Below are 22,545 nucleotides of genomic sequence, written 5' to 3' on the forward strand. Positions count from 1 at the left end.
AGAAATATCACATGATAACTTTAAAAACTCTCCAGTTGTCAAACTAGTCAATTAATCAAGCTTAACACTGTAAACCTATTTCCTAATCCTAATAGAAATCACTGGTAATCACAATGAATGAAGACACAGCTCTAATTCCATACGATCAGTTACTGTTTTGAGAATAAGTCCTTCTCCTAGCTAAGCAGATGAAACTGCCCTTTAAGGAACAAGTGCCTGTTTAACAGACTCTGGAACCCGACTTGCATAGTAGTCGTAATTCCTCAGCGTGGCCAGGACCCCTGCAGAGTTCATGTGCTTCACTTCTTTGTTGTACTGAAGGGCATTCCCATGGATATCAGTTAACTTGCCTACAGAAAAAAAAAAAAAAAAAACATCAACACAACAGCAGCGGCTGACAGGATCAGGTTTCCAGTTGCTTTTAATTGCCTTTACCTCCCTATCCAAAAACAGCCAGTAACTTCTGAATAAAATAACAAGCAACCATTAGTTTGAAATTTTCATTCACTTAAAAGAGTGTAGAGAAATTTTTACCAAAGAATTATTTTCTTTATTTCCAATTAAGGTTATTTTCACTTAGCATTTTCAATTTGTATTTGTTAGTTGCAATTCATGTCTCCCTCCCAAGGTGTTAATCATTTCTATTGGTTCTACTCCATCTGCACCAATCACAATTTTAAAAATGTTTTTTTTTTCATTCTGTTATTTCATTTTAACACTTGGTGTTTAAGTGAAGTAAGCTCATATAATGGTAAGTGTATAACATTATAATTTCATTTAGCATTCCTAATTGTATATTACAGCTTCATTTTACATTCCTAGTAATAGATAATGATGATACATAATCTAACACCCTAATCATATAATATGCTGAATTTGATAAAATATATTAGGAGAAATGACAGACAAAAAGTTAGGTGTTCTATTGCCTTTAAGAAAATCTGTCGCTAGGGGTTGATGTAGTGTATCAGGAAAAGCCACTGTCTGTGACGCTGGCATCCCATAAGATCCAAGGCTGCAAGAGCACCGTGAGACGCCAGCACTGCCAGGAGAGCCTTAGCCACCCATGCCACAACACTGACCCCACCAATATGTCTTGAAAGAGACTGACAGTAAACATTCCACTTCTTAAGAAAAAATAATATGTAAGATATTAAAGCTACAAGAATATATGCAGGGACCAGCACAATAGCCTTGTGGCTCAATACCTTGCCTTAAACGTGCCGGGATCCCATATGGGTGCCAGCTTGTGTTCCGGCCGCTTCCCTTCCCTTCCCCAGCTGCTACTTGTAGCCTGGGAAAGCAGTCAAGGACAGCCCAAAGCCTTGGGACCCTGCACCCATGTGGGAGACGTGGAACAAGCTCTGGGCTCCTGGCTTCAGATCGGTGCAACTCCAGCCATTGTGGCCACCTGGGGAGTGAATCATTGAATGGAAGATCTTCCTCCCTGACTCTCCTCCTCTCTGTATATTTTGCCTTCCAATAAAAAATAAATAAATCTTTAAAGAAAAAGATTATCAAGAAAAATGAATCTCCTGAAAATTCATTATTTCATCTACAAAATTAAGAATGTACCCTGGATAATGTTTTAAGTTTCCTTCTAAGTTTTTATGTTCTCAGAATCTAGGCAGTGATAACATGAAACAGTAGTTCTTAGCATAATAAAATATCACGATTCACCCGTACAAAATGGACCGACCTCCTACAGCATGTAAAATGACTTCCGGGGCACACGTGTCCCATTTCTTACACCCAGGACTTGCATACACGTAGGCAGAGGCTTTGCCTTCAATCAGCTGGATGATCTGTAATGTTAAAAGCAATAATCATAATTATATCTCAATTTCCCTCAAATAGCCTTTCCATATTTCAAACACAAATAAGAAAAACTGCTAGTTTCTATGAAGGCTACAAATCAGTTTCTCTGTTATACCGAATATAAGTGAGACACTTTAGCAGATTTAAATTTTACCAGTATTATGAATAAACATATATGAATACAGTAATTTGAAAGGGAAAAACTGGTCTAAGAAGCTACAAAAATATCTGAAAAATCTACATATTCCAAGCAAGGAAATTAATGTTTTTTTATTTCATGGCATTTTTCTTTCTTAGCAAAAACCAATACATATTTACATAGAAAAATGTTTAAACTTCTAAAACAGAAGTTTAATGGCCTTTAATAAAGGATAAATATCACGCAGTACAGTAACATACAGATTGAGACAAGTCCTAACAGATGTGCAATGCTGACTAGCCTAACCAGTGCTTGCCTAAATCTAAATCACACCTATGCTGTTTCCACTATCAAAATAGAAATATTCAAATAGCTACCCCAATATATCCTGTAATGCTAATACAAAATTGAAGTCACTGATAGAACTTGCATGATTCTAACAGTAACTTGATATACAAAGAATTCAACAGTTATTGACCCTTTCGGTTGTATTTTAAAACAATTATTACTACAAAATTTAGTATTCACATGGAGAGATCAGAATGATAGAATGAGATAAACCTCAATGAACACAAGGCAACCAATTATTTCACAACAGCTCCAAATATTTCAGTCTTGCTATAGGCATTTTTTTTACAGATTTATTTATTTTTATTACTGTAAGTTTTTTTAAAAAAAATGTTAGGGCCCAGCACGATGGTACCATGATGTGTAGGTAAGCTTCCACCTACGGCCATGGCATCCCATGTGGCTGTTCTATTCCTGATCTAGCTCCCTAATTATGGCCTGGGAAAACAATGAAAGATGGATCAAGTCCTTGGAACCCTGCACTCACGTGGGAGACATGGAGGAAGCTCCTGGCTCCTGGCTTCAGACCTGTTCAGCTCTGGCTGCTGTGGTCATTTGGGGAATGAACCAGAGGACAGATGATCTTTTTCTGTCTCTCCTTCTCAAGCATTTTAAACAGGGGCGGGAAATTTTCATGTTTAATTGCTTTAATACTTTTTCTAGACTGGATTAAACTGGGAGAGCACTTTAGAAGCAACTGTATGGGCCCAGTGTGGTAGCCTAGCGACTCAAGTCCTCAACTTGCATGCGCCGTGATCCATATGGGTACCAGTTTGTGTCCTGGCAGCCCCGCTTCCCATCCAGCTCCCTGCTTGTGGCCTGGGAAATCATTAGGGCACAACCTAAAGCCTTGGGATTCTGTACCCACGTGGGAGATCCAGAAAAAGTTTCTGGCTCCGGGCTTCGAACTGGCTCAGCTCCAGCTATTGCAGCCACTTTGGAAGTGAATCATCGGACAGATCTTCCTCTCTGTCTCTCCTCCACTCCGTATATCTGACTTTCCAATAAAAATAAATAAACCTACACATGTGTAGGACCAAACTGAGACGTGAAGAAGGGAGGCATCAAGGGTGACTTTCAGAGGCCTCAGTGGAGCAAACAGAAAAATCGTGGTGTCATTAGCCAGGGGAACAAATGGGAAAAGAAATATGTGCAGAGGCAGAAAAACAGAGAAAGAGCTCCATGGCACATGCTGAGTCTGAGACATCTGAAGGCAACATCATGATGGTAATCAGAGCACAAACAAATCAGAAGGGACCAGGGCTAGGAAAGGAAGTCAAGTTGTGTCCCAGCTCATAATGCTCTCAGTCGGTTGGAAGCCTGGAAACACTGGAGGAAGTAACCAGGAAGGAGACGGGCAAGGCCTGTCCTTAGTGTGTATGGGAGAAAGGTCTGGATATATCCCAGACGGGTCTCTGCCAAGAGAGGTGGGGGTCTTATCCTACTGAATTTTACTAACATCGGAAAAAAAAAAACCTGAACATCACATCTTTTTGTTAAATTGAGATGTTGCTGCAACTTACAAATGCTAACAAATCACCACGTTTAACCCCTTCTCTTAAATTCTTGGCTCAACTTTTGAGAAAGTTCAGTATTTTCTCCCATGATTCAATTGCATTTCCGAGCACATAACCGACCTTTGTCCTACCTTATTTCCTGCTCCTCCCACTCGTAGGACATCATCAGGGTTCATAGCAGTAACACAGTCGACAACCAGCTTGTTGCTGTGGGATCGAGTAGTGGTGATAATGTGTTTGCCAGCAGGAACTTCTTTCAGTTGAAACCCAAAGGCACCTAAACCTAAAACTCCCCAGATTGTCCTCCCCAACACAGCATCTGGTCCTGCCTATGTAAACAACAACAAAGCTTGCAATCATTTAAGAGAAAAAAAGTTAGCCATTAATGGAATAGTTATACTCTTACAGTTAGTATATTCAGAATATAGAATATTTAGTTACAGTTAACTATTAAAAAGTAAAAATACGTCAATAATGTAAAATACAAGAACATTATCATTGACAACTTTGCGAGACATTCAGCTGATTGGCCTTATTGTTTTGATCAACAGTTCTGAAGGTGCTACAAGAGTTTACGGCTGATCCCCGGAGTCCTCAGGAAAGGAGTCATTGCACACAGATTACATCACTGAATTGTCTAGCAATCTTTTGTTGTATTTGAAAGTGCAACATTTTCAAAAAATAATGAAGTCCCCAGAAATGAAATATCATGTCTTACTATTTTTCATTACCCAAGGAACATTTAGAATTGTATTATTAGGGGACTAGGTAATTGGAAAAAGGTCCATTATATTACACATAATGGCAGACCACTGAATAGGCAGGCTGCCAGCAAGTAGCCATGGATGAGATCAGTTTAGGATCTCACTATAAATTGTAGTGGCAAAATGGTAACAATACAATCTACTAGTCTCCTTTGCAGAGCTCAAAAGAATTTCAACTACATTGTTAAATACAAGAGGTCTTTAAAAAGTTCATGGAAAATACAATGTGTATTATCAAAAAATTCCAAATGAAACTGTTAGATGTATCTTGGACAATAGGATGCTGGACTCTGCCACTGTTCATATCTACAATGTCAGGATACACTTAAATAGCACAATGAGGAACTTACGATTGTTTTTGAAGGACTATACTATTGTAATAATATAGGGGAAATGAGAGGAGGAGGGGCTTTGGGAGGGAGGAGAAGGAATTCCAGATCCTTCAGAACTGAATCATAAAATAAATAATGACTTTTTTGGGGGGGGGAACCCTATGCTTGGGTGGCCAGTGTTGTGACATCATAGGTTGAACCTCTTGTGAAGCTGGAATTCTGTTTTCAGAGTTCTAGCTCAAATCTGGGCTACTGTGCTATTAAATCAGCTCCCTGCTACCAAGCAGGGAAGGTGGCCCTGGGCTCCTGCCACCCATGTGCCAGATGAGGGAGGAAGCAGTTCCTGCAGCCAGGCTTCAGCTTGGCTTTGATCTGGCTGTTGGGATTTTTTTTTGAGAAGTGATCTACTGGATAGAAGATCTCTGTTTCTTCCTCTCTGTCACTTTGCCTTTCAAATAAATAGTTCAATCCTTAAAACAAACAAACAACACACACACACATGCACAAAACTAAGCACTGATTTCAAAGTGTTTCACCCCAAAATAAACATAGCTTTTCATTTCTAGAAACTTTTTGAAGAAGCCAAATACACTTAAATATGGACAAACATAATCTAGTTTTTAAGGAAAATAAAACTGATGCAATTAAGAGCTGTTAAATACAATGATATGCAAGTAGTGGGCATATGTTATAGACTAAACAGGCATATTTTACTGAGTACCAAGCATGCATCTGATACTATATTGAGTGCTTTACACATATTATCTCATTTAATCCTCGTAGTAACTTTATGAAGTAGAGAGTATCATCAATATTTTAAAGGTGAGAAAGATGGTATTTGCAATCATTAAGTGACCAGAATAAGGAGTCAATGCTGAACACTGAACCTAGATTCTCTGCTATGGGACACAGACATCTTAACCACTAGGCTGCTTACACAGTTTCTCCTTTAAAATGGGAGTAATGGTTGTCGTAAAAAGAGCTGTGATGAGTATGAAAGGAGATAACACATCTGAATCCCTGGAGCCTGGTAGTGCATGGTAAGCTCTTCAGTTGGCTGTTATGATGATGATGGTGATTAATTAGCACTGAGTCTTTAGCCTTAAATACCACCAGTAGAGACAAGCAGCTTTTCTATTGTTACTCATTGCAACTAGTTTTAAGCCATGAACAAAAGAACGGTTAAGGAGAGTATACAGAAGGCAGTGTGATGAGAAGCAGAACAAGAGGAATAACAAGATAACAGGTAAGAGAGAGGTAACAACAGAGGTAAGGAGAAGCAGAACAGGAGAGAACGAACCCATCGGTGGGTTGGACGATGAGCCCCAGGGAACCACAAACTGCCTGCCTCTGTCCTATTTACCACTAGAACCAAACCCCTACCTATTTTTCTCACCTTTGCTTCATTCCTGTCTTCCCTTAACTTCTGCTTTTCAACGTTCTGTGGAAAATGAATACAACTTTTCTAATCTCTGAAAGGAGTGAGGAAAATTAACAACTTCTAAGCATTTAGATCTTTCTTTTTCTGTTCAAAGATGACATACACTACAATGTCATCTATGAATTAATTGGTCTTCTTTTAAGTGATACTCACTGTAAAATTCATATAAAACCTATAAACTTTCATCTGTGTACAATACCATATAAACATTAAAGTTCTACTAAAAGAATTAACAGACACTTAATTTGTAATATGACTTTTCCAATATATATTCTGGTTAAGTTCTAAGCAATACATGATTATAAATAAAATTTATAATCATAGATAACAGGAACAATAAATGTAATGTAGAAGTTTTGTCCTGCTGTTAAGTTGTAAATTCAGAAGTAGTAGTCTATTCTGGATGCTTTGTTTCTCTAAAGTTCTATTAAGGTCACATCACTGGAAATAGCTTATATTTTATCTCAGCAATTTCCTTTAAAAATTTTTTTTTAAAGATTTATTCATTTTATTACAGCCAGATATACACAGAGGAGGAGAGACAGAGAGGAAGATCTTCCGTCCGATGATTCACTCTCAAGTGAGCCGCAACGGGCCGATGCTGTGCCGATCCGAAGCCGGGAACCTGGAACCTCTTCCGGGTCTCCCACACGGGTGCAGTGTCCCAATGCATTGGGCCGTCCTCAACTGCTTTCCCAAGCCACAAGCAGGGAGCTGGATGGGAAGTGGAGCTGCCGGGATTAGAACTGGCGCCCATATGGGATCCCGGGGCTTTCAAGGTGAGGACTTTAGCTGCTAGGCCACGCCGCCGGGCCCAATTTCCTTTAAAATTTAATGTGATCTAAATACATATCCTCGCTATTACATTACACTAAACTCTTGTGCTTAAGACACGATTTCTTTGATGTATAATAAGAAAAGGGAGATCAGAAAAGACAAATAAGAGAAAAGTACAAAAGTATATTTACTTCTTACCGATAATATCACTTAGGGTATTATGCAATATTACCAGGAGAACCTGGCTAGCATCTTTTTCTGCCTGAAAAGGTCATTTTTGAAATGCACTTTAACAACTACCTGTAAATCAGCTCTCTTGGTAATTTGCCAAGAGATCAAGAACGAGGTTGGTCATTTCCAAAACTTTCCATTGCAGTGCACACACACATAACAACACATCTGTGGCACCAACACCCCCAGAGGTTCTGAGTCAGCACTGCTGGGGTACGAAGTGGAAATCTGTATTTTGAAAAGCTCTCAAAATGACTGTATGTGCAGCTAAGGTAGAAATCACATCAGCAACCATATGTTTCCATAATTATTCACATAGTTAAATATGTTTGCATTATTTATAGTAATACCTGGTAGTTGTAATATGGCTGATTAATAATTCCTGCTATGGCTTTTCCTTCATAAGCAATTCCAATAAGAACTGTTACATTGTCCAGAAGACCTATGAAGAAGAAATTAACATCAGTTATATTAATTTCTCATTTATGACTCATCATCAGTACTTCAAGTACTTCAAGTTATGTGGCAGTAAAGGTAAGGGATTGCAATAATGCATCCATGATTACCTCTACTTAGAGTGCACAAAAATTATAAGAGAACTGGCCAGACACAGGAATAGGGTTTATGACCATTTTATTTAATTAACTGATCACCATGATATCATGAGTATAATCTGTAAACCAATTAAATTAAGCAGCCAGAACTGTGGCTATGATCACTTGACTGCATTATGTCCTTTCCTCAATTGTTCAATTCACTCTTACCTGATGAATTTCTTTACATTCCTGGAATGCTCTCTGGACTCGCATTTTATGCCTCTAAAGGAAGTCATTTCGAAGTGGGATCCATGGATTACCAACCAGCATTAGAACTAATCAGTAGGGCCCGGCAGCATGGCCTAGCAGCTAAAGTCCTCGCTTTGAATGCGCCAGGATCCCATATGGTTGCTGGTTCTAATCCCGGCGGCCCTGCTTCCCATCTAGCTCCCTGCTTGTGGCCTGGGAAAGCAGTCAAGGACGACCCAAAGCCTTGGGACTCTGTACCCGTGTGGGAGACCTGGAAGAGGTTCCTGGCTCCTGGCTTCAGATCGGCACAGCACCAGCCATTGCGGTCACTTGGGGAGTGAATCATCGGACGGAAGATCTTTCTGTCTCTCCTCCTCTCTATATATCTGACTTTCCAATAAAAATAAAATAAATCTTAAAAAAAAAAAAGAACTAATCAGTATAATTTTTCAAGGCATGGAGATCTTTTTCATCTCCTTCCAGAACTTGCAAGTTAAACTCTCTGGGGATGGAGCTAAAGACCTAAATAAGCTTTCTAGGCACTGTTATATACAGTAAAGCTGTCCAGAGCTTTCACGTTTCCAATCACAGAAATGCTAGCAGTAAAACACACACACACACATCTACAAAAGTGCACTATGTGATTAATTCATCGTGGATATGTCTCCTCCAATGAAAGAGTTTAATTCTGGTAATGATGAGAATTTTCTTCAAGCTTTGAAGCTGAAAACCAATCTAAAAAAATTAGTTAGATCTTAAAAAAACAAAGTTCTAAGCAGTTTTCTAATTTCTCTCATTTTTACACAGCTTCAGCAAGGCGAAACCGTGTAATGGCTTCAAAAGCAGTCTTTAAAAGGTAAGGGCATGGAGAAGATGGCTCCCATAGGATGGGAACGGAAGTGGCAGGAGGGCAAGGGCAGCACAGCTGTGCGGGTCATCATTCGCCTGCCCCGGGAGGTTGAGTACAGCCCATGGTCACACTGGTGTCACATGTCCGTCATTCTCATTAGGGACTCTGAGTTGTGGACCGGCAGAGAGAGAGAGAGAGAGAGAGAGACAGAGTGTGTGTGTGTGTGTGTGTGTGTGTGTCGGGGAGCGGGAGGGCGGAGGGAAGAGGGGCATTGTTTGAAGAAAATTAAGCTTTTCCATTTGCTTTGACAATTACTGATTTATGACAACAGTTAAATAACCGGAGCACAAAGAGAGCTTTAGAGGAAAATATAATACCAGCTTTTCATACAGTATCTAAAATGCCAAATACTTACAGCTAAATATCACATCCTGGTATTACTGCTGTCAAATGCAAATAGATACCAACCTTCAGTATACTCCTTGGTACCATCGAGGGGGTCAACCCAGACTACAAGCTTCAAAAAAAGGAGAGACATCTAAATCAAGTATACACATTTCCCAAAGTGGATTTAAATAGAGTAAAATGACAATTTTTAAAAATTCATACTACAGACGTAACAAATTTCTTAAGACAGCATCAACAGTGTGATATTTCAAAAAATTGTAAGAAAACTCCACCCAGTTTCGTAAAAGGGAAAAAGTTCACTGAAAATAGATAAGAGTTTGATCTAAGAATTCTTTTCTTTTTCTTTTTTTTTTTTTTAGTTTTTGTTTGTGATCTAAGTATTTTAAGTATGATATGCTTAACTGATAAAAAGTTTATTGTCACTATTAGGCAGAAGGTCATGACCACACATTGAGCTGATAGTGTGGCAAAACTTCAAAGCTCCAGCAAAAATGTTTTGAACAATGTGTGGTTGGTATTCATTTTTATCTATAAATTACATATGTTGATTTTTAAAAATACACTCAAAATATCTTAAGGACATTGTTCAAATGAGAAAAATTCAAAAAGTTAATGGAAAGATGAATTTAAAAGATGTTTATTTTGGTGCAAATTGTTTTGAAATCCATGTATTTGAAAGGAAGAAAAAGACAGACAGGTGTCTTCTGCCTACTGGCTCATTCCTCAAATGTCAGGCGGGGGTGGGTTAAAACCAGGAGCCTCAAATCTCAATTCAGGTCTCCCCCATGGGTGGCAGGTACCCAGATACTCGAGCCACCTGGAGATGCCTTCCATGGTAAGCTTTAGCAGGAAGCTGGAATTAGAAGTGCAGCCAGGGCTTGAACCCTTGCATTCCCCTATGGGATGCATATGTTCTAAGCTGTGTCCTAACTGCCGTACCAGTGCCTGCCACAGCCATGTTTTTTGTTTTTTGTTTTGTTTTTGCAAAATATGCATTTTGTACTAACTTTGTGAATTCTCTTTAAATAAGCCAAAGAAAAATGCCAGTTCATTAATGCAGCACGTTAAGAAAGAGATTTCTTTTGATTAAAACTTTTACCATAATTCAGTATATACTCCCGTTTACCACTGAAACTGCTGTGTTGAAGTGCTTTGTGAGAAATGCCACTATGCTCAGTTTTTGTGTATCTTCCACCCCACAGAGCCAAGTGTCTTGCTTATGGTAAATATTTAATGAACTGTTAAAGTATTTAAAATTAAAGGAAGTTAATGTGAAATGACAGATTTAACTTTTAAGCAACTATAACCAGACAGTGGTGTGATTTTTAAGGTCTTCTAAAAATTCAAGGTAGCAAGCTTTTCCATCTTCTTCTAGTCTATTATCAACTAAGTGTTTCACAATCAACTCTTCTAAACAATAAATTAGGTTTTCTTTCCAAAGCCATTTCCAATACTTTCAGAGTGGAAAGGCAGCCATCAGGATGTGAAACAACTGTAGGCATATGAGAAGACGGTTGCTCATGCTTCCTTGTTGGTTCTCAACAATTTCAAGCTCCTGGTTGCCCTCATTTTACAAATACCAACTTGTTTTCCTAGAGGCAAATGTTATTTCCTTTACTATGGCAAGAAACATGGAGTGAAAAGAGAAGCACAGATCTTACGTCTTCTTCTTTAACAGAATTGTACTGGGCTGGGCATGGTTGTTTGAGTATTTCTTCCCACTGTCCATCTTCAATCAGCTCTTGGTCCACTTCCTCAGAGGGAAGATCCTAAAGCAGAGGTAACACTGACAGTTACTAGAGATGTTTCAGATTTACAGACCACGCCTTCTCTCAGTCGCAGAAGGGCAGCAGCCCAGTGCTGACTGGTCCTTCTGCTTACCGCGCATAGACAGCTTCTAAAACAAAACCTAACACAAACTGCAAAAATAAAACCATATCCCAAACACAAGGGAGCAAATGGTCCGAACTTCACTACCCTGAACACGATTTTAAAAATCTTTTTAAGTTTATAAGCTTATTTAAACAAGGGGCTCTAACATCAGTTACTTCTATTCTCTCAATGACATGTGATGTCAATTCTTCCAAAGGGTCATGCTCTTTGAATAGGGATGCAAGTTACCTTAATTTCAAATATAAACAATAATACATTTTACTCCAAAGTTCTAGAATTCTCACCCTCTTACAGTTTGCATCCTGAGCATAACAGTAACAGTACCTTCTATAGCCAAGGACTGAGACATCTGTCCCAGTCATGGCGCAAAATTCTTTACAGTCAGGTACTTGTTCCAAATCTAAGGAATATAATGATTTTTGTGTAAACATGAGATATGGTTAACACGAGATATGGTTAAACCATTAATACTAGTATAAAACCCTCAGTGTTCATTACAAGGGATTAAGGGACTATTATGTTCCTGACAACTCTTACCTCCTCCCCTATGATTGTTAGTTTGGGGAATTTCCGTGCCAGTGAGGAGCATATGCTCATCTGAACCAGGCGGTCAGCCTTGGTCTGCAAGTCCGTCGCACAGGTCTGTAACAGAACGTCAGTTGTAGCAGATCAATGGGAAGTTGTCATTTGATTGCTCATGAATGACTATCTACACAACTCATATTACACTGTCAGTTTTTAGAGTCACAAATGAATTAACTAGTTTCTTAGGATGGATTTACTCTCAGGATTAACAGTGATTAAAATTTAAAAGGAGCGTTTAAAGTTATACGGCACATATTTTTTCCTGGTTCAGAAATTTCTAAGATCTTTAGATATTACCATTTTGCTTAAACATGTTAAGAGACAGAAAATTTATCATTTTATGACAAATTCTGTATCTTTACTTGAAAAGTATGCCCTAAATGGGTCCTTCTGTAATTTCTCCCAATTCTAGTGCTAATAATTCAAGAGTACTTGAAGATGATTCACTCGTGTATAAAAAGAAATAGCATAAATCAAAAAACATAAGCATGAATTGCAGTAACTTTACTAGCTCTTCTATGGCACCCTCCTTGCAGACCACACAGTAATGCTAGTGAGAGTGGAAAATTTTGTAATTGAAAGCTGTTTTCTTTGAGAGAAATTGCATGTTAAAAATGCAAATAAGCTTGGTTAAGTGAATATACAGATTACACCATTTTTTTAAGACTTTTTTTTTTTTAATTTGAAATTGTGAGTTACACAGAGAGGGAGAAGTAGAGAGGTCTTTCGTTCACTGGTTCACTCCTCAAACGGCCACAACATGCTGGGTCAGGCCAAAGCTATAATTCAGGAGTTTTGTCCATGTATCCATGTATACTTTGGGCCATGGGTACAGGGGCCCAAGCACTTGGGTCATTTTCTGCTGCTTTCCCAGGCACCATAGTAAGGAGCAGGATAGGAAGCTGAATAGCTAGGATACAAATTGTTGCCTAAATGGGGGTGCTAGCAACAAAGGTGGCTTTACCCAACACCTCACAATGCTAGCCACAGATCATATTATCTTAAATAGAATTTTATGCCATGTTGAATTTTGTTGGTTATCTCAATGAAAATGACTATTTTTGAAAAGATTTATTTATTTGAAAAGCAAAGCAACGGAGAAAGAGATCTTCCATTACTGCATTCTCTAAATGCCCACAGCAGCTAAAGCTGGACCAGGCTGGACCGAGCCAAGTCTCCTACACATATGACAAGACTGCAAGTTGTAGGGCCATTATCTGCTGCCTCCGTGGTACATGAGCAGGGGTGTGGAGCAGAAGCACAGAGTGGCCAATACTTGAACCCAGTACTTTGATACAGGATGTGGGTATCCTAAGCAATGGCTCAACTCACTGAACTACAATGGCCATCCCCTCTTATTCCAACTGAATGTTCTAGGAATTTTTTCCCTGAAGTTTTCTCCCTGGCATACAGCAGGCGCTTTATAAATATCTGCTGAATGAAATCACTTTAATTGTTGAGTTTGAAGAATAGTCATGTATCAGTCAAATTTGAAAACCACTGCTGCAGAGAAGACACACTAACGGTCATTTCACTACTTCCACAAGGAAAACTATTTCTTCTTCAAGATAACTTTTTCTCTTTGTATCAACATAGTGCCAAAATTCATCATTCTGCATACCCTAGTGACAATCTTATGTTGCACTGTTTCTTTTAAAATAAAGTTTTAGAGGAGTCTGAGCAGTAATACAAAGGTCAATGAAAATGCAACTCTTCTTCTAACGTGAATAATCTACCCTTAGCTACAGGCTAGGTAATTGTACAACTAATATACACACAACATAAATTCACTTTAAATAAGGCAAATGATGCAAAATTAAAAATTTGGAAGGAAATGATCCAAATTACTGGCAATGGTGATAAGACAAATACGTTCATTTACTTTCCTGCTAAACTTTTTCACTATTTATTTTAAAAATAGGAACCAGTTTTTGGAAAAGACATTAGCAGCATTCTGAAAAGCATGTTACTTTATGGTGGTTTCATTAAGCATGCATAAGGTCAATGAAAATCTTTGCTTTTATTTATTTATTTTGAATATTTGGTATTGCATTGGCACAGTGGTTAGGATGCTACTTTGGGAACTGACATCTCATTCTGGAAAATTCAGTTGTGGGTGTACCACTTTTTCTCTGGCTTTCTGCTGATGCCCATCCTGGGAGGCAGTGTTTGAAAACTGAAGTTCTTAGGCCATGCCACCAACATAACACCCTGATAAGTCCCACGCTTTATCTTCAGCCTCCCCAGCCCTAGTTGTTAGTCATGTTAGGAAGTGAATCAGTGAATGAAAGTTCTCTTTGAAACCCAGGATTGAAAAAAAATCTTTTAAAAATAAATTTGTTTATTTAAGAGGCAGAGAGACTGGGGAAGAGAGCTTGTGAAAGAGAAAGAACAAATTCTCTTCAGCCCAGAATGGCTGGGACAGGACCAGAGAAAACTGGGAATTAAGAACTTTATTCGTGGGCCCGGTGCAATAAGTAGCCCAGCGGCTGAAGTCCTTGCCTTGCATGTGCCAGGATCCCATATGGGCACTGGTTTGTGTCCTGGCTGCTTCAATTCCCTTCCAGCTCCCTGCTTGTGGCCTGGGAAAGCAGTCAAGGATGGTCCAAAGCCTTGGGACCCCGCACCTGTGTGGGAGACCCGAAAGAAGCTCCTGGCTCCTGGCTTTGGATCAGCTCAGTTCTGTCCACTGTGGCCACTTGGGGAGTAAACCAGCAGATGGAAGATCTTTTGTCTTTCCTTCTCTCTGTAAATTTGACTTTCCAATAAAAAACTAACTAAATTAATAAATCATAAAGAAAAACCTCCATTTAAAAAAAAGAACTTAATTCATCTCCCATGTGGTGGCAGTTCCCCAGTAACTTCATTAGCACCCAGTTTGCATTTTTCAGATTGTTGGGGTCAGCGGATGGAACAGGTGATTGAACTCAGATACTTCAATATGGGACACAGCTTCCATGGCTGAAATATTAAGCTACATGCTCACCACTAAAACATCGTTCAACAACAACAAAATGGAACTGGGTTTACCTTGTGTTACTTGAGTATGAACTAGCATTTTATAATCACTCCTCCTGGATTTGGCTTACTTTTCTTAGCGCTAACAACTAGTTTTAACCCTTAATCTTGGGCTTGGCAGCGTGGCCTAGTGGCTAAGGTCCTCGCCTTGATCCCATATGGCCGCTGGTTCTAATCCCGGCAGCTCCACTTCCTCTCTCCTCCTCTCAGTATATCTGACTTTGTAATAAAAATAAAATAAATCTTTAAAAACAAAACAAAACAAAAAAAACCCACTTAATCTTGTGATTCAATACATTAACTAGCCTTCCCAGAATATAGGCCGAAGTCTCGGGCAGAGTCCTGTGTGCTCTACCAACAATTAACCTTCTCCATGAGGAAAAGAATGTTCCCCCAGCTATGAATACATCGAACAGTGACTTCTGGATGGGGAGATGTCGTCTACACTATGTGAATAGCTTGAATTGTTGTTGTTATTATTTTTAATTTGAGAGATACAAAAAGTGAGAGAGTTCCCATCTGCTGGTTTGCTCCAAATACCTGCAATGGCTATAGCTGGGCCAGGCTGAAGCTGGAAACCAGAAACTCAGTCCAGATCTTCAAGTGGGTGATAGGAACCCAGTTACTTGAGCCATCACCACTACTTTCGGAGGTCTGCATCAGTAGGCATCAGGAGCCAGAGTTGGGAATCAAACCCAGGCCATCTAATTTAAGATGCAGGTATCTTAACTGCTAGGCTAAATGCTTCCCCCTTGAGTTGTTTTTTTATACACACACACATACAGTATGTGTGTAAAGAATATGTGTATATATATATATATACTCTTAAGTATATATACATATACATATAGATACATACATATACACACAAAAAATACTCTTAAATTTTCTAAGAATAATAACACTATATAGATAGCTTACTGTGAGTGATTTGATTATGATCCTATTTCTGTGACTCTATTAAAGTGTTAATGATAAATAATAATCCATAATTGTCTCACTTGGACAAAAATATGAATATAAAAATACATAAATATAAAAAATAATACAATCTTATAATCTTTAAGGATCATGCTAAAGACTTAAAAGATTAAAAGTCATTATATCTAAATTCACTTTCAAAGTCTGTAATGTGAAATAACCAAATCTTACATACGAAATACTACTTTAAACTGGAACACACACATAATGTGATGTCTTTAAAGAATCAGTCACCACGGCTAGTGTTGTGACTCTGATTGATACGGAAGTTCCTGGCTTCAGTCCAGCCCAGCTCCATCCCTGCACCCAACTGAGGAGTGAAGAGTAGATGGAAGAGTTCTTTTTGTCCCCCCCTCCCCTGTTAACTTTTCCAATAAAAAAAGAATCAACCATCACTAAAAATTTTCTAGTAACATATTAACCTAGAAATCACTGTAATGAAAAGAAAGTCAGTTTTTACTTCATTCAGGAAAAAAAAAAAGAGTATTGTTTTGAATGTAGGGAATACACACTTAGATGCCAAAGTTTACCAAACATGTTGACTTCCCTAAGAATCTCCCGGTTTTACAGGTAATTAGATTCCTCTAGGATTTATGCTGGAACTGGATATTGGCCAGAAGATGCACTCAGGGGCTGGCACTATATTGCCGCAGGTTTGGCCCCACCTGCAATGTGAGCATACCATGTGGGTGCTCGGTTTGAGTCATGGTTGCTCCACTTGCTATCCAGTTCTCTGTTAAGGTGCCTGGGAAAGTGGTAAAAGATGGGACAAATTCCTGGGCCCCTGCCACCCATGTGGGAGACATGCAAGAAGCTTCTGGCTTTAGTTTTGGTCCAGCCCAACCCTGGACATCACAGCCCCTTGGTGAGTGAACCAGTAGAAGGAAGATTCTCTCTAATTTGGCCTTTCAAGTAAATCAGTAATTCTTGGGGGAAAAAAAGGAGGCCTTGTTATATAAATAAAATCATGGTTCTAGGATGTCTGCAGAAATGGAGTCCTTTAAACCAAAGGTCTTTTAGTATCTACAAAGAATCCATCAAGTGTTTTAGCTGATAGTCTAAACAGACACATCTTTGAATTAAACCTCAGCAAAGGAAAACAGAGTGGTATGAAATGACACATGCAGTACCTTTTCCACGATACCCAGGTCTCCTTCAGCAATAACATGTCTCACTATCACGCCTGCCTTCTGAGCAATGGAATATGCTGAGGCTACCAACCGCATCAAGACAGTGTGACTGGAAGCCATGATGAGTCCTAAGGAAATCAAGAAAAATGTCTTATTACTTCCAAAGTCAAGAACTGGTTTTATTTACTTGAATTCAATTCCAGGTATGTATTTATTTTGTGATTCACCAGGGTCAGCCCAGTGCTGGGATCCGTGCACTGGGTATGGATAATACGAAAGTGTGAAGAGAACAGCTCCCCTGTTTGGCAAGGCCCAGAGGAGCTTCCAGCTGTTTGGCAAGGCCTGGCGCTTGTCTCTCCGACCACCTTGATGCAGTCTCACCCCTTTTGCATGGACACTCAACCACCCCACTAAGAATTCTGTAACATATTGAGGCATTGTTGTTTGTCCCTGTGAGATGACTTTTGCAACCGATGTGAGCTTGGGAGTTAATGTTACTGATAATGTCTTGGTGAGTGGCTTTTAACTGCACACAGGAGTACAATTAAACCCATGCCATTTCTGGACACTTTACTGTGTGCCTACCCATTGCCCTGGAATCTGGCCCATACATGTTGCATGCCTTCTGGGGAATGGCTTGATAAGAATCCTACGAACTAATGGAAGTGATGGGAGTATGAGCTGAAACTGCTATGGCGATAAATACAGTTACTGTGACTAGCCTGTCTTTGCAATTTCTTTGGAGCATAGAAAATGTATCTGTTTTAGCCTCTTACATAATTTTTGGCTAGAAGAATTAAAGGGTGCTTTTGTTAGTATTATGGAGATATGCTTTTAATTATTGTTTGATTGTCTGTGGGGTTACAGAGCCCGTAGTTGTAGGGGGATTTACTACTTGAAGCTTTTGTCTTGGATTTTTATGCCTTGCAGCATATTTTTTCCCATTGAGTGATGAGTAAATTGTACAAATAGAAATGTGGTATGAATGCATTGCTGATTAGCAGGTAACTGCATGTGCCTTGGCCCTGGAGTCTTGGCTGTCGCTCCATTGCTATTACTGAAGAATGATCAATAGCTTGCTTTGAAGAATATGAATACAGTATTTTTCAGAATTATCTTTAGGGGCTCCTGCTTAGCCATGAAGTACAAACAGAATGACCAAATGTCTGCACATGCCTTCTTAGTCATTAAGTAAAAATAGAACAATTAAATGTTTGTGCAGAAGCTTGTGATGTGGCTGGGTAAATAAAAAAGGACAGCTTCTTGAGTTGTTACGAGAGGGCACCATGTGACAGAGTCTGTGTCTTTTCTTTTCACCGACTTCAAACCTCTTTCTCAAGCTCTGAACTTGGCTGGAGCTGGCCTCCGGCAGCTTAGGCTCCTAAACATGGAAGAAAGTTTTTGTGTGAGGTATTCAAGGTGCAAACACCATGGAAACTACATGGGGAAGCTGCTTCAGCGGCTGAAATCCAAGCTGTAACATGTGCCTCTGAGGAGCTACTATTTATCTGGGAGGTGGGTAATCTAACCTAACACCTACAATATGAAACTGGCAAGTGCCAAGAGAGCTATGAGAAGTGTAAAGGATGGAAGTATATGTGGGGATAACCCACACACCGTACCCGCGTAGGAAAATCGGAAGAAGCTCCTGCCCCCTGCTTTACACTGACCCAACTTGGCTGTAGCAGCCATTTGGGGAGTGAACCAGTCTCTCTCCTCTCTGTCTCTATAACTCTTTCAAGTAAAATATATAATTCTTAAAAAAAAAAAGTCTGTGGAAGAGGCTCCTGCTAGCCTTTCAAATTGTACCCTCTTCAGGTCCTCATATGAAAAATATATTCTTATGCTCCTGGTGCACTAATAACAATGCCGAAACCGCTTGGATGCAAGTCAACCTCCTTAAACACTCTACCGTTTTCAGACCTTCTTGGTGCTGAAACACCACCTTTCACTACACGCCTTTCTGAACACAGAGTCAAACAGCTTGGTAGTTAAGCACATGCGCTCCGGACCCAGATACCCAGGTTCAAATCCTGATTCTGGCACACATTTACTGTATGACCTTCAGAAAGGTCCTTGCATTTTGTGCCTACACCTCCGAATGGAGATAACAGTACCTACATTATAGTGTTGTTGCAGCTGTTAGATGAGTGACACATGTTAAGCATTTGTGTCAGTACTACTGATCAGCTATTAATACTGTTAAATTAAATCCAAACGTTTTGCAGTCAGGCAGCGAGCAATGTTAGCAAAAAGTTGCTAGAAGTTTTGCAAGAGTTTTTTACCTTCAGGATGCAGTATGATAACCAACATGACCCTAAGTCAGACAATGAGTTCTTTTTCCTAGCATTCTGGTCTTAGGCACAGAGCATTTGTGAAAAAGGGTTGCACAAAAGTGATCAATCTAACATCCGCCTGTATTTACGTATTATGAATTGTTTCCAATCACCATTGGGGCTACTTTAAAGGGATGAAAAATAACTGCAATCAGAGAAGCAGTTTTTTATCACTGAGAAGTATCTTGAATGCATATGTATGAGGATTTGACTAAAAAACTGACTAATGTGTTTCCAATCAAAACATTAAAATTGGGGCCCGGCGGCGTGGCCTAGCGGCTAAAGTCCTCGCCTTGAAAGCCCCGGGATCCCATATGGGCACCGGTTCTAATCCCGGCAGCTCCACTTCCCATCCAGCTCCCTGCTTGTGGCCTGGGAAAGCAGTCGAGGACGGCCCAATGCATTGGGACCCTGCACCCGCACGGGAGACCCGGAGGAGGTTCCTGGTCCCCGGCATCGGATTGGCGCGTACCGGCCTGTTGCGGCTCACTTGGGGAGTGAAACATCGGATGGAGGATCTTCCTCTCTGTCTCTCCTCCTCTCTGTACATCCGGCTTTTCAGTAATAATAAAATCTTTAAAAAAAAAAAAAAACATTAAAATTATTTCTCTTTCAGACTTGGGCCAAATAATGCCAAAGTTCAAATCCCTCTGGAAAAAAAAAAAAGAATAAGGGCATGACACAGCAAATTCTGAAAAAAGAACAAAGAATGCAAACACTATTACCAGTATACATAAAACTGCACTAATTAAATAATTTGGCTAGAAACACAAATGAATGGAATTAATTGCATTCAAGTGACTGACACAAACATACTAACAGTAATATTGCCAATCATGGGGGAATGGATGACTTTAAAAATGTTAATTCCCTTTTGCATTCTTTGTTTCAAAATATATTCTAGAGGGGCCCGGTGTGGTAGCCTAGCAGCTAAAGTCCTCACCTTGAATGCACAGGGATTCCCAATGGGCACCGGTTCTAATCCCGGCAGCCCAGCTTCCCATGCACCTCCCTGCTTGTGGCCTGGGAAATCATTAGAGGACAGTCCAAAACCTTGGGACTCTGTACCCATGTGGGAGACCCGCAAGAAGCTCCTAGCTTGGGATCGGCTCAGCTCGGGCCATTGTAGCTGCTTGGGGAGTGAATCAACAGATAGAAGATCTTCTCTATCTCTCTTTGTGTATATCAGACTTTCAAATAAAATTACACACACACACACACACACACACACACACACACACACACTAGAACCCAGTGTGATAGCCTAGTGGCTAAATACTCGCCTTACATCCACCAGAATCCCATAAGGGCTCTACTGGCTTGTGTCGCAGCTGCTCCACTTCCCATCCAGTCCCCTGCTTGTGGCCTGAGAAAGCAACAGAGGATGACCCAAAGCCTTGGGACCCCGCAGCCATGTGGGAGACCAACAAGAAGTTCTTGGATTGGCTTATTCATGCCGTTGTGGCCACTTGAGGAATGAACTAGCAGATGGAAAATCTCTTTGTATATCTGCCTTTGCAATTAAACAAGAAAAACCTTAAATATATATATACGTACTCTAGGTGAATGAATGCTTTTTTTAAAATAAAGCCGTAAGAATGGGTATATGCCACGAGTGAAATGCCTTCTAAGTTAAATTAAAAAATGCCAATTTTGCACAAAATTTAAATTTCTACATAGCCACAATGCCATAAGTTGCAAAAATTTTTTTAAAAATCTTGTATCCTGAAATAGACAAATGAGCTAATCTGGGAAGGTTCTTAATTATCGACAAGTGAAAGACGAATAATCTAAAAATAAAATGAGCAAGAACAAGCCCAATTTCTAGAAAAAGACAAACAATAGTTACTAAATATATGAAATGCCCCACCTCCCTAGTTGTGAAAGAAAGGCAAATTAAAATAGAGGAAAGACTGTTAATGTGCAAGCTTGGCACGGGTAAGTCTGCCCTGCTTGCAAAGAGGATGAGGGAACACATGCCTCCACACTGCTGACATGGAGGAATCCTCCCGGGAGGACTTCGAGAAGCTCAGGAAAACACTCAACTGATCAACTAGCCATTGCATTTCCAGGGAAGCCCAAAGAACTACAGAGGAGCACAAATTCGCAGAAACGGTAGCTGTGAAAATATCTACTCGTCTAAAAACATTTACTCTCCGGCCTATGAACGAATTCACGATCAGGGTTTGCCTTCTTGTCACTGCAATGTACCGCTACAAGTCGACTCTGGAGTACGACAGACACAGACAACCCTGAACATCAATATTCTAGGTCCCAAACCAGAATAGCTAGAGAGATTACATAAAGTCGCCTGAATCTCTTCTTACCTGAGTAAAGTGGAATTAAGAAATCACTACTCAGATCTGACCGGCAGGGGAGACTTTACAACGACTCAGCAGGAACCACTCCGGACGAGATTCCACAGGGACAGCGACAACCTCGCAAAGAGGACGAAGGTGCCTCTCCGCGTCCACTACCGCAATGGGTCACTTGGGGCAAACTTCTCGTAGCCACTGAGCATGCGGGAACTCGGCGCAAGCGCACACAGGCGTTTCCGCGACCCGTCGGCCGAGTCCGCCGCTCCGGCTCTTCGCTTTGCCTCAGAAGGCGAGCGTCACCTGGGATGCCAGGAAAAGTGTGTCCGCTTCTAGAAGTGGGCATCAGTGTTGAGAGTCTTCAGCCCACCGTGTACAGTCACTCTTTGCAAACGTGTTCGCTTGGCGAGCGGGTTTCGCCCCGCAGAGACTGCTGCTTCACTCAGGGCTCGGTGGAGATTTTGGGGTGGCCACCAAGCTATGCGGTTGCACCTCCGCAACCACAAAACCGCAAAACCAGTGCTTCTTTCCAAAGTGCTCCTACCCTCCTCGACGGCACCCTCCGCTCCAACTCCAAGTCCTGACAGGTGAGGCCACTGGCCGCGGCGCCAGGTGCCCACAGTTCGCCCAGGGCGCGCGGTGTGTCTGGAGCTGCGCGCTCAGCTAACGCCAGTCGAGGCGAGACGCGGACCACAGAAGCTCCTGCAGCCTGTTGTGGCTAGGTGAACCACCTCTTCAGCCTAGAGATAAGATACACCGTACTAAATCTCAGCCCAGCTTGGCCACCTGTCACCTCTGTGACCGGCCGATCTGACAAGTGCTTTGACCTTTCTAGATCTTGCCCAGTCTCTGTGGTGAGATCCAGGTGTCAGAATGC

The 22,545-nt window shown here is 40.5% G+C and overlaps 1 protein-coding gene across 2 annotated transcripts; it reads right to left on the reverse strand.

Annotated features, from left to right (window-relative positions):
* Positions 1-21,820, reverse strand: BPNT1 (3'(2'), 5'-bisphosphate nucleotidase 1). 2 transcript variants are annotated; one of them, XM_036495214.2, is made up of 10 exons: positions 21,681-21,820; positions 17,018-17,145; positions 11,841-11,945; positions 11,072-11,179; positions 9,471-9,519; positions 7,718-7,809; positions 6,315-6,359; positions 3,954-4,151; positions 1,700-1,805; positions 1-350 (listed from the first exon to the last, which is right to left on the reverse strand). In XM_036495214.2, the coding sequence occupies exons 2-10, from the start codon at positions 17,135-17,137 to the stop codon at positions 202-204; spliced, it is 972 nt and encodes a 323-aa protein (XP_036351107.1). In that variant the 5' UTR covers positions 17,138-17,145; positions 21,681-21,820; the 3' UTR covers positions 1-201. The 2 variants fall into 2 exon arrangements, with proteins under 2 accessions (XP_036351107.1, XP_004578687.1); XM_004578630.3 differs by lacking the exon at positions 6,315-6,359.
* Between the last annotated feature and the right edge of the window lie 725 nt (positions 21,821-22,545).

Source organism: Ochotona princeps, chromosome 10 (genome assembly GCF_030435755.1).
Source record: "Ochotona princeps isolate mOchPri1 chromosome 10, mOchPri1.hap1, whole genome shotgun sequence".
Taxonomy (NCBI): domain Eukaryota; kingdom Metazoa; phylum Chordata; class Mammalia; order Lagomorpha; family Ochotonidae; genus Ochotona; species Ochotona princeps.